General features: G+C 45.7%; 1 protein-coding gene across 3 annotated transcripts in view; it reads right to left on the reverse strand.

Moving 5' to 3' along the window:
• Window positions 1-8,055: 8,055 nt before the first annotated feature.
• The window catches only part of GDAP1L1 (ganglioside induced differentiation associated protein 1 like 1), a 37,752-nt gene continuing 32,303 nt past the window's right edge, over window positions 8,056-13,504 (reverse strand). For all 3 annotated transcript variants that reach the window (XM_023756256.1, XM_023756255.1, XM_006091427.3), the window contains one exon: window positions 8,056-9,483. In XM_023756256.1, the coding sequence (XP_023612024.1) occupies window positions 9,140-9,483 (344 nt within the window). In that variant the 3' untranslated portion in view covers window positions 8,056-9,139. The remainder of the gene's footprint in view (window positions 9,484-13,504) is intronic.

Consider the following 13,504-nt stretch of genomic DNA (forward strand, 5'->3'; position numbering starts at 1 on the left):
TTCCAGCTTCTGCGTGTTCTTTTCCAATACCTTTAAGGAAGTCTGCAACCAGTAAAGCTCAGCCCACTTTATGAAAGTAGCATTAATTCTTTGTTGAGCTACTCATTGTACATAGAGTATTTCATGGCTGTAGTTAATTTTATTTTTTTCTCCTAAGTCCTGTAAACTAAATATGTGTTCAGTCATATGTTTAGCTTGATTTACTCCTTCCCTCCACCATCTCCGTGTCTTGAAGTCCTGGCCTCTGGATCATCCAGATGTGGGAGCAGTTTTCTTGGCAGGAGAAGAGGTAAGCCTCATGGAAATAACACCAAAGAGCATTTACAAAGTTCACTCAAATGAGGTCATCTTTGAAAGTGCCTCAGAGCCCTGGAGACCTAGATGCGGGTGAAGGCTATTAGTGCCTTTTAGTGCCCACTCATTGGCCAGCCTGACCTACTTGGGCAACCCCAGGTAGTGTCTGTCGAAAGCTCAATGGCTCCAGGATTAGAATCTCCTCACACAGCAACTTTCCTGTTCACATTCTTTCAGCAGCAATGAACCCTTCTTGAGTTCATACCGTGAGCCAGGAGCTGGGAAGGATGATAGATTCCCTCCCTCTTGGACTTTGTGGTCCGAAGTCAGTCCCTTTGGAGCCTAAGGTGTGTGCTGGGGTTGCAAAGGTAAATTAGATACACCCATTCCTTCAAGGAATTTTCACCATAAAGTGTCTGAGTGCTGGTTAAGGTCAGGGCATGGGAACATAAAGCAATGGACAACCAGCTGCACTGAGAAATGAGGGAATGTTTTCACAGAACCTAACAATTCTTTAGGGTCTTGAAGGATAAGGAGGAATTCAAGCAGTTAGGGCTTCCAAGGAAGTAAGAACAGCATGCCCAAGGACACAGCTATGCTGCCATAATTTTTACTCAGATGTCCCTTCTCAAGAAACCTAACTCTCCCATCATTTTCAAAAGCAACGGAGATGGAAGAAAGGCAGACTGACAGGACTGTTTGAGCCGGGTCCCACCACTGCTTTTTCGTATTTTCTGTGTGACCTTGAATCAATGACTCAGCATCTCTGGGTCTCCATTTCCGTAGCTGATAAATGATGGTAGTGGACTGAATAACCTCACCAACTCTCCTACTCTATTCTGTTTCTCTGTGCTGTTTGATGACAAGTTCTTCCAAGCTGGTTATGACTTTTATTTTAGGAAACAACGTGAAAAGAAACTCCCACTCAGAGCTGAGGTGGCAGCTGGTTTCCTGGGTGAGTGACGGAGGAGCGGCCCTCTAGATGCACTTATCACAGCCCCCCCTTTTCTCTGCGTTGGCAGCCTGTTGTCGTTCAGACCTTTGCATGGGTTCATACGGGGTTTCTGGACATGGGAAGCTGAACCTAGTTCCCAGAGGGGTGACCTACAGAAGTCTTTTTAAAAAGTCTCCAAAATCAAACCATTTTTCATAGCTATTAAGGAGAAGGTAGTTTCTGTTAAGAGAAACCCTGTGCAGTATAGTCATCTTCAGAAATTGTCCCCTCTAGCAAGTTTTAAAGTTGAACACACAGCACAGAAAACAGGTACTCTCATAACTTGGGGTGTGGTGGTAAATTGGTACAACCTGTTTAAATGATAACCTAGTAGTATTCAAACTTGAACTGTGTAGACCCAACAATCTCAGTCTAGGATTTGGGCTATGGAAATGCTTGTAGAAGTGGACAAAGATAAGTACAAAGTTCTTATGCAGCTCTGTTACAGTGAAAAATTGTCAGCTCAAATGCCAATCAGTTAAATAAATTATGGCAACTCTGTATTAGCAATATAATGCAGTCACCACAAAGAATAAATGTTATATTTAGTGTGGAATCTGGTGGCAGGAAGACTTGGTTTTGTGCTGACTGTAACTTACAGCTGTGTGCCCTCAAACAGGTTAGTCTCTGAGCCTCTGTAAATGGGGATGATAGTGCCTCACCTCTTTCAACATTCACTGCCCCAGTAATTGAGGAGCTTCAAGTAAACCAGGCACTGTGCTAGGCACCGCATGCATTTGAAGAGACATGGTGCTTTCAGGGGGTTTACACTCTAGTTGGGCACAGACAATAAAATGAGCAACTCCAAACAGGGTGCTGGGCTCAGAAGCAGAGTGCCCCCCAAACTGCCCTAACATTGTCACAGCTCAGGCAGAGATGATTTACACAAAGCTCTTAGACAAGCGAAGGAGTCGGGGAGGTTGGCATGGACTCAAGCCAGACTGCCTGGGTTCTAATTCTGGCTCTGCCATACACACTGGCTGTGTCACCTTCAACAGTTCCTTAACATCTAGGCCTTGGTTTCCTCATCTGTAAAATGGGGTAATATAAGTACCTACCTCATATAGCTGTTGTGAGGACTAATTGAATTGATACTTGTAAAGTCTTAGAATAGGACCTAGTATATATGTGGTGCTATATAAATGTCTTTCAAGTGCACAGTAAGTCCCTAATGTGCCCTCATTACTGTAACCACTTTAAATCAGGACAGAGAAACCCCATTCCTGTAGGTGTTTCCATTTTGATCCACTCAGAGGTAGTTAAAATGTAGTCAATGAATGGGGAAGGCCATGTCCCAGTGATCTAGCATGGGAACGGAGTCTCTAAGGCAGCATTCTAGTTTCCAGATTAACTAGAGGGTGAGGGAGAGCAAGAGACAAGTTTTCCAGGAGAGCTAAAAGGAAAGGATAGTCGTGTATCCATGGGGTCCTTTTGGCCAAAGTAGAGCATTCCCCTTTTTTACCCTCCGTTTGAGGTGCTGTCCATTCCCAGGCAACCCAAGGGCTGCCTGGTCTTGGTTTCCAGGCTGCATATTTTGGGGAGACTGACTGGAAGCCTTATCATGGAGCCTTGTTACTTCCCTTGTCTTCTCTGCTTTGGCTGCCTGGGGAATGTGTGTCTGAGTGCTCAGGAGGTAAGTAGGTAGGGGTGCCTGGGAGCCACCCTGATTAGCATCTTAATTACTGGAGCAAAGTTATTCAGGCCTTGCCCTACCACGCTGCTGTGGCCCATTTCCCAACCACTCCTTTCATCCCTTCTTGCCTCTGCTTGCATTGACTGAGCATGCTGTTTGCCAGGTATCCCTGTGCAGCTGGGGACTGAGGCCGGGGTGAGTGGGTGGGGTATAAACGGACTCTCATCTGGAGTTTTAGAGGCATTGGACTTGAACAAGTAGATTGCATCCAAATCCTGCCTACCAACTCCTCAGCTGTGTGATCTTAGGCAAGTAACCTAGCTTCTCCGGGCTTGTTTATTGTCTTCACTAGCTGAGCATAGAGTAGAGACCCCCAAAAGCTAGTAACCTTTGAAGCCCTAGCAAAGGTCAGGGCTGTGCACCACCCAGTTAATCTAGATACCACCCAGTTAATCTAGATAATGGTAGCTGAAGCATCATCCCCACCTTAGTTCACTTAATTCCTTAGATACTTATGTAAATCCTTGTTGATTATTGCTGATTAGATATTCTGCCTACTTCTGGAAATTGTCTGCTGATGAACTAATCTGTGTGTCATTGAAATCTCATTACCTAAGGGCTACTCCATATCAATAAAAGGTTGGAACGGCCTGAGCATCAGTGGAAGTCCTTCTGGACTTGCCCACCTGGTCCCCCAACATTTCCAAATTGTCTCTTGTCTCTTTTCTCTCTCATTTGTGTGCGGCTCCTCTTTTCAGATCCCAAACCCTAGTCCACGCGGGACGTGGAAGGAAACACACAAAACAGCTTCTCCGGGCTTGTTACTCATCTGTGAAAGGGGGATAATTCTTTCTACCTCACTAGTCTTTGACTGGCTTAATGAAATCATAGATGGGAAAATATATTTTTTTCAATCTTTAATTTCTTTATTGATTAAGGTATTACATATGTGACCTTATCCCCTCATAAACCACCTCCCCCCCGGGAAAATATTTTATAAGCTTTAAAATATCGGGCATCTATGAGGGCTGCTTATTATTGAGGAGATTTATCTTTACCTAATGAATGTCTCTCTCAGAAGCCTGGGCACTGTAACTCCATCAGGTGGTACAATTTTTTCGGATGTGGTTTCTATATAAAAGCAAATCAGCATCATCTCTGACACTTTGCATTCAGCTCTTGGTCTGGAAAATGTTATCCTATCGGTGGGGGCCACCAAAAGCCCTTAGCTCTACTCGGCAGGGCAGCAGTAAGCAGCATATCTTCACTTTCTTACAGTACATGTCAGCTTTTCTGTTCTCTGTCATTATCTAGTCCAGCAGTCGCCAAATGGTGGTCCGCGGATCACTGGCGGTCCGTGAGGTCTGAAAGGTTGGCAACCACTGGTTTAAGGAAACCTTTGGAGCAGCAGTCGCCAACCGGTGGTCCATGGACCACTGGCGGTCCATGAAGTCTGGAAGATTGGCGACTGCTGATCTAGTCTGTAGAGACCTGGATTATCCTGATGTCCCCCTAAGAAAACACTGATCCACCACATTGACGACATCATGCTGTACCCGGTGAGCAGGAGAGAGCAGGTACACCAGATGCTTTAGGAAGACCCAGGCATGTCAGAGGGTGGTATATGAACCCCATGGACATTCAGAAGCCTGGCACCTTGGTGAAGTTTCTACGGACCTAGAGGTTAGGAAACGCCAGGTTATCCCTTCCAAATAAAAGGCAAGTTGCTGGTCCCTAAGAAAAAAGCACAACTGGTAGCCCTCTTTGGATTTGGGAGGGAATGTACATGCAATTGTGTGCTGCTCCAACCCATTCACTGAGTAACCCATACATAGGACAGCCAATTTTGAATGGGTCCCAAAGCAGATTTAGGCCGCAGTGCAAGATGATCTGCCAATTGAGCCACACGACCCAGTCGATCCAATGGTGTTTAAGTTGTCTGTGATATTTAAAATGTACATTTCCTTTTAGCCCCCAGCAAGCCCTAATAGGAAAATCTCTGCCCATCCCTAGAACTTGGAACAAAGTCATGTCTTCTTCTACAAATAATTATTCCTTTAAAATATAGTGTCTGGCTTGCTACTGGGCTGTGGTAGAGTCCTAATACCTGATCATGAGACACCAAGTGACTATGCAATCTGAACTGCCCATCATGGACTGGGTGTCATCTGATCCATCAAGCTATAAAGCTAGACATGTACTGCAACATTCTATCAAGTGAGACTGTCACCTATTCCTACCACATTGCCACCTCTTCCTCAGTCAATACCTAAGGCCCCATAACAAATACCCTGTGATCAATTGATGGAGGAAGAAAAAGCTCAGGCCTGGAACCAATTGGAAGTGGATGGTTGCAGCACTATAAGAAGGCCTGAAAGATATTGGAGAAGGGAAATCCTTTCAGTGAACAGAACTTCAAGCAATACAGTCGGCCCTCCATATCTGCAGGTTTTACACCTGCAGATTCAACCAACTAGGGATCAAAATATTTGGGGGGAATGTTACTTAAAAAAATTTGATTTTAGAGAGGGAGAGGGAGAGAGAGAATCATTGACTTGTTCCACTTATTTATGCATTTATTGGTTGCTTTTTGTATGTGCCCTGACTGGAGATCGAACCTGCAACCTTGGTATATCAGGACAATGCTCTAACCAACTGAGCTACTTGGCCAGGGCACACTGTTGTTGATATGTATTGTGTAGTTAGGCCTACGATGGCTGCATCTGTACTGAACACGTACAGACTTTTTTTCTTTTCATTATTCTCTAAACAATACAGTACAACAACTATTCATGTAGCATTTACATTGTATTAGGTGTTATAAGTAATCTAGAGATGATTTAAAGCAGACAAGAGGAAGAGTGTAGGTTATATGCAAATACTATGCCATTTTATATAATTACGAGCATGCATGGATTTTGTTATCCGTGGGGGGTCCTGAAACCAATCCCCCACAAATAATGAGGGACAACTCTACATATGGTTGTCTATCTAGATAGAGATAGAAGTTCAGAAATATGGATCTACACATATTCATGGGATGGATGGTTCGACTGTATGATCAGGATTGGAGGATTGGTAATAAGGAAGTCTGTGAGAGAAGGTATGTAGATGGATCTTTAACAGTGGATACAGAAGAAGAGGATAATTGTATTTTATGCAAATATTCCCCCTAAGAAACCCACTTCAGAGGAGACTCTCAATAAATAGGTGAACCAGATGACTTGTTCTGTAGATGTCAGTATTTCCTTTCCCCACTAACCCCCCTGTCCCATCACTTGTGGGGTGCCTCACATGGGACAGGTTTTGCTCAACAGGCTCACATATGAAATGGCCAGTAATTAAGCTAGAGGTTATAAGTGGACACAATAACATGGACTTCTCTTATCAAGACTGATTTAGCTAAAACCACCGTTGAGGGCCCACCTTGCATGAATTCCTGATATGGCACCATTCCCCACCTAGTGGCAGGTTGATTACATTGACCTCTTCCATCACGCAGGGAGCAGCAATTTGTATATTCTGTATATGGGTTTGCCTTCTTTGACCACATGCACAGACACCTTGGTTCCAGTCTTGATATTCCATACAATACTGCTTCTGACCAAAGAGGTGACATTACAGCAAAATAAATGTAGCCATGTGATTATACCTATGGAATTTTCTGGTCTTATCTAGAAGCAACAGACTTATAGAAAATTGAGATGGCCTAATAAAGACTCCCTTATAGGGACAGCTGGGAGACACTGCAATGTTGGGATGCTGTCTACAGGACACAGCATATACTTTGTACCAACCATAATGCTATTTCTCCACATGCAGGAAACATGAATCCAGCAATGCTGAGGTGGAAATACTTTCACTATTGCACAAAATAACCCATTCACAAAAATGTTGCTTTCCACCCCTGAAACTCTGGACTTTGATGGCTAGATATTATAGTTCTCAAGGAAGGAATGCTTCTATTAAGGAAAACATTGATTGCCACTCAGTCATTTTGAGCTCCTCGTACCATTGCAACTATAAGCAAAGAAGTAGGTTACTCTACTGGCTAGCATGATTGGTCTGATCACCAAGAGTAAATTGGATTGCTGCTACAGTGGTGGCATGGAAGACTATATGGGAACTAGAAGATTCTCTGGGTGCCCCGTTATACTTCCACATCCAACAGCAAAAGATTAATAGAAGACTACAACAGCCCAAGTCTGAATCATTTCACCAGTAAAATACCCTAAACATGAGGTCCAGGCTGGGGCAAACAAAAAAACCCAAAACATAGAATAGCTAGTGGAAAAAAAGAGAAATTATAAATATCAACAATGGCCTTGGGATCAGTTACAGAAATGAGGGCTGAAGCAACTATGAGTGTTTTCTTTCCTGCTTGTCATATACGTATATATATTTCATATAAGGATTACTGGTGATGGTTAAATTGATGTTTTAATCTATATATTACAGTATATTGAGGTGTGCCTGTGATCTCTGGGACTAGAGGTGGACCAAAAAGAGACTCTGACATCATCCAGAGTGATGTTACTGACTGGTGGGGCTTTGTGGGTCTCATTTTTAGAGAGAAGTTATACCCTCATTTCAGGAGAGCATTGGTCCTGTTAGAATTAAGCATGATGTTATTGTCTTTGAGTGGAGTTTAATTATGAGTGGGAGGGTCTGCGTGGATGTTTAAGTAGCCAAGGGGTGGACAGTGTTAGATAATGCCTCAAGTATCTAAATGTTGGCCCTGGCTATTTTTTTCTTTTCATCTTGATGGAAAAAAATTCTTATACATTTTAATAAAATAAATAAAACTATGCCTTATGTTCCACAAATTATACCTCTGGTTTAAGGATCTTGGGGCATTTGAACACATTTTTCTCTGGGTAATTGTGAGGACATGTGCCTTGGGAGCCCCCTGACAGTCCATGTACATAAGCAAGTGTCTGTGAGCATGCTCTGTAAACTGTGAAGCACTGTCCAAGTGAGGTGGGTTTATGTCAAGAGCAGAACTTTGCAAAGTCTATCCAGGAGCCATCCCTACACTCATCAACTTGAAACCTGAACTCACGGATGCTGAATCTTGTGTCTCCACCCCTCTGATCCCAGCCTTTGGAAATGAGAGCTAGATGGACAACACAGGTTTACAAATGAAAAGCAACTGCTTCTCCTGGATGCTTTATTGGGGGCTTTCAGTGGTTTCTAAGCATGAATGGCAGTGACACTCAGACCTTCTCCCAACATGCAAAAGGCACAGGAAAGTGAGACGACCAGGTGGGCAGCATAGGTGAGGAGATCCCCCTGTGTGGCATGGTGGGGCATGCGAGGCACCCCACAAGTGATGGGACAGGTGGGAATTAAAGGAGATGGCTTTGGCAGAGGCTAGGAGAGGGACTTGAGGTTCATCTACCTCCAGACCCACCCCTGCACTCGGGCCGGACTGACCTTCTAAGACTGTGAACTTGGCTTTTGCTGAAAGTCCACCTCACATGATGGGAAAAATCAGCTCCAGGTGGGAAGAGGATGATGGATGCTGCCTTCAGGGATTACTGGTAGAGTGCCAAACCAAACTCACTGGCCACAGCAGGAGGGGAATGAGGGTGTGCTCATGGTGTCCGTCCTAGTCCTGGTTTGGTGGTTGGGTGCCACTGCCTTGGCTTGAGCCACTGCTGTCTCAGTCCATGTCCAGGAGAAGAATGAAGTCCCTTCCGATCTTCACGGGCCTCCCATGGAGTCTCCGGGTCTCTAGCCCCACCCAGAGGTACCACTTAGAAGAGTTGAGTCTTGATGTTGGCTTTGTCCTGTGGAAAGTTCCCTGGGCAAGAGGGAAGGGGAGGCGAGGGGTCAGGCCCTCTGAGCCCCCAGCACCTCCCAGAATCTGGGCCCTGATGGGTGAAATGGCCTGGGACTCACCTCAGATCCTAACCAGTCCCCACAGTTCCATCTTGAGACCTTGAATCAAAAGAAAAGGCATTCGTGCTTTGTTTCTGTTCTCTCTCTCACTCTTTCTCTCCTTCAGTAGAGCCGTGGCTTCAACTCACGGCATTGGCAACGTCTACTTCTAAACTATGGAATGTTTTCACACTGACAATAGAATTACTCCGAACAAGGGGTGGGGAAGGGGCTGTTCAAGTGTTCATGAGACAGTGCATTACTGAGAGCTCATTGGGAATCACACAGCACAGAGACACTGACAGTCAGACACCAAGCCCAGGCCTGGCTCAGCTCTAGATGTATTTTTTCTTGAGGTACCAGTAGGCAAAATAGCCCATCCCGCCCAGGGAGCCCATGAGGAAGGAGGCCCCAAAGAAAGATGGCGGTTTCCGCTTGACCAGCCGGAATGCATTGGGGATGACGGCCGATAGCAAGGTGGTATGAATGTCGCCGAGAACTTTCCGGAAGGCAAAGCGCTTCTGGACCCTCTCAAAAAAGGACTGCAGGTTGGGCCGGCTGCCGTCCTCCCAGTATTTCTTGGACAGTCCCAGGAACTTGAGGCGGTGCAGGGTGGCTCCCAGAAGGACGTCGGCGAGAGTGAAGGCACAGCCGCAGAGCCACAGCTCACATTTCTGTCCTAGAGTGGAAGAGAGAGGAGGTGGGGGCAGGAGGGATCAGCTTTTCAACCCCATGCACTCGCTCCTCTCTCCTTGACTCCTTTGATGTTTGTCCGCCTGCCATGGTGTTTCCCCAGGGTCATTCACTCCTACACAACTTTAATGATTTTGCCGCATCCTTTTACTATCCCTATCAATTTTTTCTTTAAATCAACTGAATTTTTAAGTGCAAGCACTGAACTCTGTGGCTTCAAGATTTAGATACTGCCCTGACCGGTTTGGCTCAGTGGATAGAGCGTCGGCCTGCGGACTGAAAGGTCCCAGGTTCGATTCCGGCCAAGGGCATGTACCTTGGTTGCGGGCACATCCCCAGTAGGAGGTGTGCAAGAGGCAGCTGATCGATGTTTCTCTCTCATCGATGTTTCTAACTCTCTATCCCTTGCTCTTCCTCTCTGTGAATAATCAATAAAATATATTTAAAAAAAAAAGATTTAGATACTGGGAAACAGGAGAAACCATTGAAGAAGCATGAGAAGGAGTGGCCTGGGAGGTGCGAGAGGCCCACTAGTGTGTAGTGTCGTGGAAGCCAAGATAAGAAAGTGTTCCAAGGAGAAGGGAATACTCAGCTGTGTTCAGATGCTGTGGAGAGGTCAAGTAAGAGGAGGCCTGAGAATGGAGATTATATTTGGCAGCTGGTGACCTTGACAAGAGCAGCTGGAGTAGATGCTGACAGTGAAAGCCTGGTTGGAAGGAGTTCAAGTGAGAAAGGGAGGAGAAGAATTGGAGACGGTAAGCAAAGTCACTCATTCAAGGAATTTTGCTGTAATGGAGAGGATACACTAATAATCTGACACAGGTCAAGAGTGTTTTTGTAAGTTGGGAGGAAAATCTAGCATGTGGATCTACTCTCCTCCCTTCTCCTTGCTGCTTCGTGCCCCTGAAGAATGACTCTGGTTCCAGGGGGTTCCGCCAATGGGGAGCAGTGGCAGGAGGGAGGACGGTGGTGAGAGTGAGGTCAGAGTCTTACATCCCTCGGTTTCCTCTCTGCAGGTCACTGTCGACTGGCTGCGTCCCTAGAATGAAAGCTACAGCTTCTGTCAGGTGGCCCTCGCTATGCAGTCTGTCTGTCCAGTTCCTGACACTGCTCCCACCTCTCACGACCTCAGGCCCAGGATACCACGCTTTTCCTTGTGGTTTCCCTAAATCCTGCCCACATATTTATAAACAGACCCTATAATAAGCCTCCTCAATGACCAATTTGGGGTCACCCTGTGTCCTATGGGGTCCTGCCTGGACCACACCTCTTCTGTCCTTTCATGGACTTTGCATCGTTGGTCCTGCATCCTTCTCCTTTCACTGGGTCATTTCTGCCATCCTGAAAACACACCTTGTATCTACTATAAAAGAAAAAATTGCTCCCTTTGCCCCGAACACTTCTTCAGCCCCCACCCCATTTCTCTATTCCCTTCTACAGATAAACTTCTCAAAAGAGTTGTCTCCACTTGGCCACACTTCCTCCCACTCACTCTTCAGTCTTTTGTCCCGAGTTCAGTGAAACTGCTCTTGGTAGGGTCACCACCAAAGCCATGGAACCAAATCCAGGGGCACTTTGCTATCCTTGGTTTACTCTGCCTCTCAGACCCTTTATGAGAGCCTATGACACAGGCTCCTCCTACCTCACTGGCCACTCCATGTCAGTCGATTTTGCCTGTTCCTCTGCCCCTACGCCTCTCTGAATGTGAGGGAACCTCAGGGCAGGCATGGAGTTTTAAAATGTGTCCACAGATTGATTGTCCTCCCCAGGACTACGGGCTGCATTTCATGACTTGTACTAAGGAATGGAATGTGGCAGAAGTGACAGTGACTCCCAATGGTAGGCCATGAAGGAACTGTGGCTTCTGCTGCTTCTCCCTCCCACAGATCACTTGTTCAGGAGAAAGCCAGCTGCCATGTTGCAAAGAAACTCAAGCAGCCCTATCGAGATGCCCACGTGGTGAGGAGCTGAGGTCTCCTGCCAATAGCCAGTGGGGAACTGAGACATCTAGTTAGGAACCCTAAGAACGAGCCATCTTAGAAGCCAATCCTCCAGCTCAAATGACCAGAGCCCCAACCAACAGCTTGACTACAGCCTGCATTATACAACCTTAATTAGACCACCCAGCTAAGCTGCTCTAAATTCCTGACCCGTGTGTGATATAAGAAGTGCTTTCTGTTTAAGCTACTGAGTCCAGGAGCAATTTGTTATGCAGTAGTAGATAACTAATACAGCAGTTCTTGATCCCCCTCTTTGTCTCCACTCTCTCCTAAATGAAATCATTCAATTCTGTGGCTTTAAGCACCACATATATGCTAAAGACTTATAAATCTTTATCTCTAAATTCTGACTTCTCCTTTTAAAGTGATACTAGAATATCCAATGGCTTATGTGATACCCCCTTGGGTGTCTAAAAGGCATCTCAAACTTACTGTGTCTCAAAGTGAACACTTGGTCCCCCTTGTCCATATCAGGACTCAGTAGCTGGCTCCATCTATGGGTCTTAACTATGACATTACAATACCTCTTCCCCACACAGAGAGAAGTGGAGGTTTGGAGGTGCCCTGGTAGGTGACTGAGCACCAGAGACCATGTGGGCCCAGCCAGTCTGACCGTTAAAACTGATAGCCACCCCCCTGGGCCTCTGCTACCTCCCTCAGCCTGGAGGGACACAAGGACTGCCCACACCTCTCCATCTCAAACAATCCCATTCATCTGGCTATCGGACAGTGCAATGCTGCCTGCTCTTGGAAGACCTCAGGACAAAAACAGAAAGTGAGGGCAGGAGGCTCACAGGCTAGGACCACCTGAGGAATGTGTCTGCAGCTATTCTCCAGGACCGTCAACTCTGGCCTCCATCTAGGTCACACTCCATGTCTCCCTTGATCATAACAGCAGCTAATATTTGCAGACACTTTTAATGCCATGTGCCAGGCAATGTGCTGAGCCCCTTACATGCATTTTCTCACTGATTCTCACAACACCCCTGTGAAGTAGGTGCTCATTTAACACCCTTTTACAGAACAGAAGAGGAGCCAGAACTAGTGCTTAAGAATGACTCAAGGAGCCAGTGTTTGAATCCAGCCTCCACCACTTCTATCTGTGTAACCTTGGGAGATTATTGAACCTCTCTGTGCCTTAATTTTTTCATCTGTTAAATGGGGTTACTCATATTACATACCTTCTAGAGTTATTATGGGATTAAATAAGTTGAAATATGTGAAACACTTAAAACAGTGCCTGGCACACAGTAAGTGTTGTTAAATACATAAATCATTATGGGCTGAATTGTGTCCCTCCAGAATTCATATATTGAAGTTTTAACCCCCCAGGATCTCGGACAGTGACTGTATTTGGAGAAAGAGTCTTTAAAGCAGTAAGTTTGCCCTGGCTGGGTAGCTCAGTTGGTTAGAGCGTCATCCCGATATGCCAAGGTTGTGAGTTCAATCCCGGGTTAGGGCACATACAAGTATCAACCAATGAATGCATAAGTAAGTGGAACAACAAATTGAGATTTCTCCCTTTCTTTCTCTCTCTCCCTCTTCCTCTCTCTCCCTAAAATCAATAAATAAAAATAAAATAAAGAAGTTAAAATGAGGCTGTTAGGGTGGGTCCTAGTCCAATCTGGCTGGGGTCCTCATAAGAGGAGGACATTTTGCTGTGCAGACACCAGGGGCACGTCCACAGAGGAAAGACCATGTGAAGACACAGCAAGATGCAGCCATCTGTAAGCCCAGGAGAGAGGCCTCAAAAGAAACCGAACCCCAGAAGAAACCAACACCTTGATCTTAGACTTCTAGCTCCAGGTTCGTGAGAAAATAAGTAGGTCTGTTGTTTAAGCCATGCAGTCTGTGGTATTTTGTGATGGCAGCCCTAGCAAATTAACGGATAAATATATGAAATACACCTGAGAATTAAGGTCACCCAGTGAGAATGGCAGAGCTGGGGCTTTGCCCCTAAGCACTCTTCTGTCCTGGCTCCCTCAGCACCCTCTCTGACAGAACTGA

The sequence above is a fragment of the Myotis lucifugus genome, unplaced genomic scaffold, assembly GCF_000147115.1.
Source record: "Myotis lucifugus unplaced genomic scaffold, Myoluc2.0 scaffold_90, whole genome shotgun sequence".
In the NCBI taxonomy this organism is placed as follows: Eukaryota; Metazoa; Chordata; class Mammalia; order Chiroptera; family Vespertilionidae; genus Myotis; species Myotis lucifugus.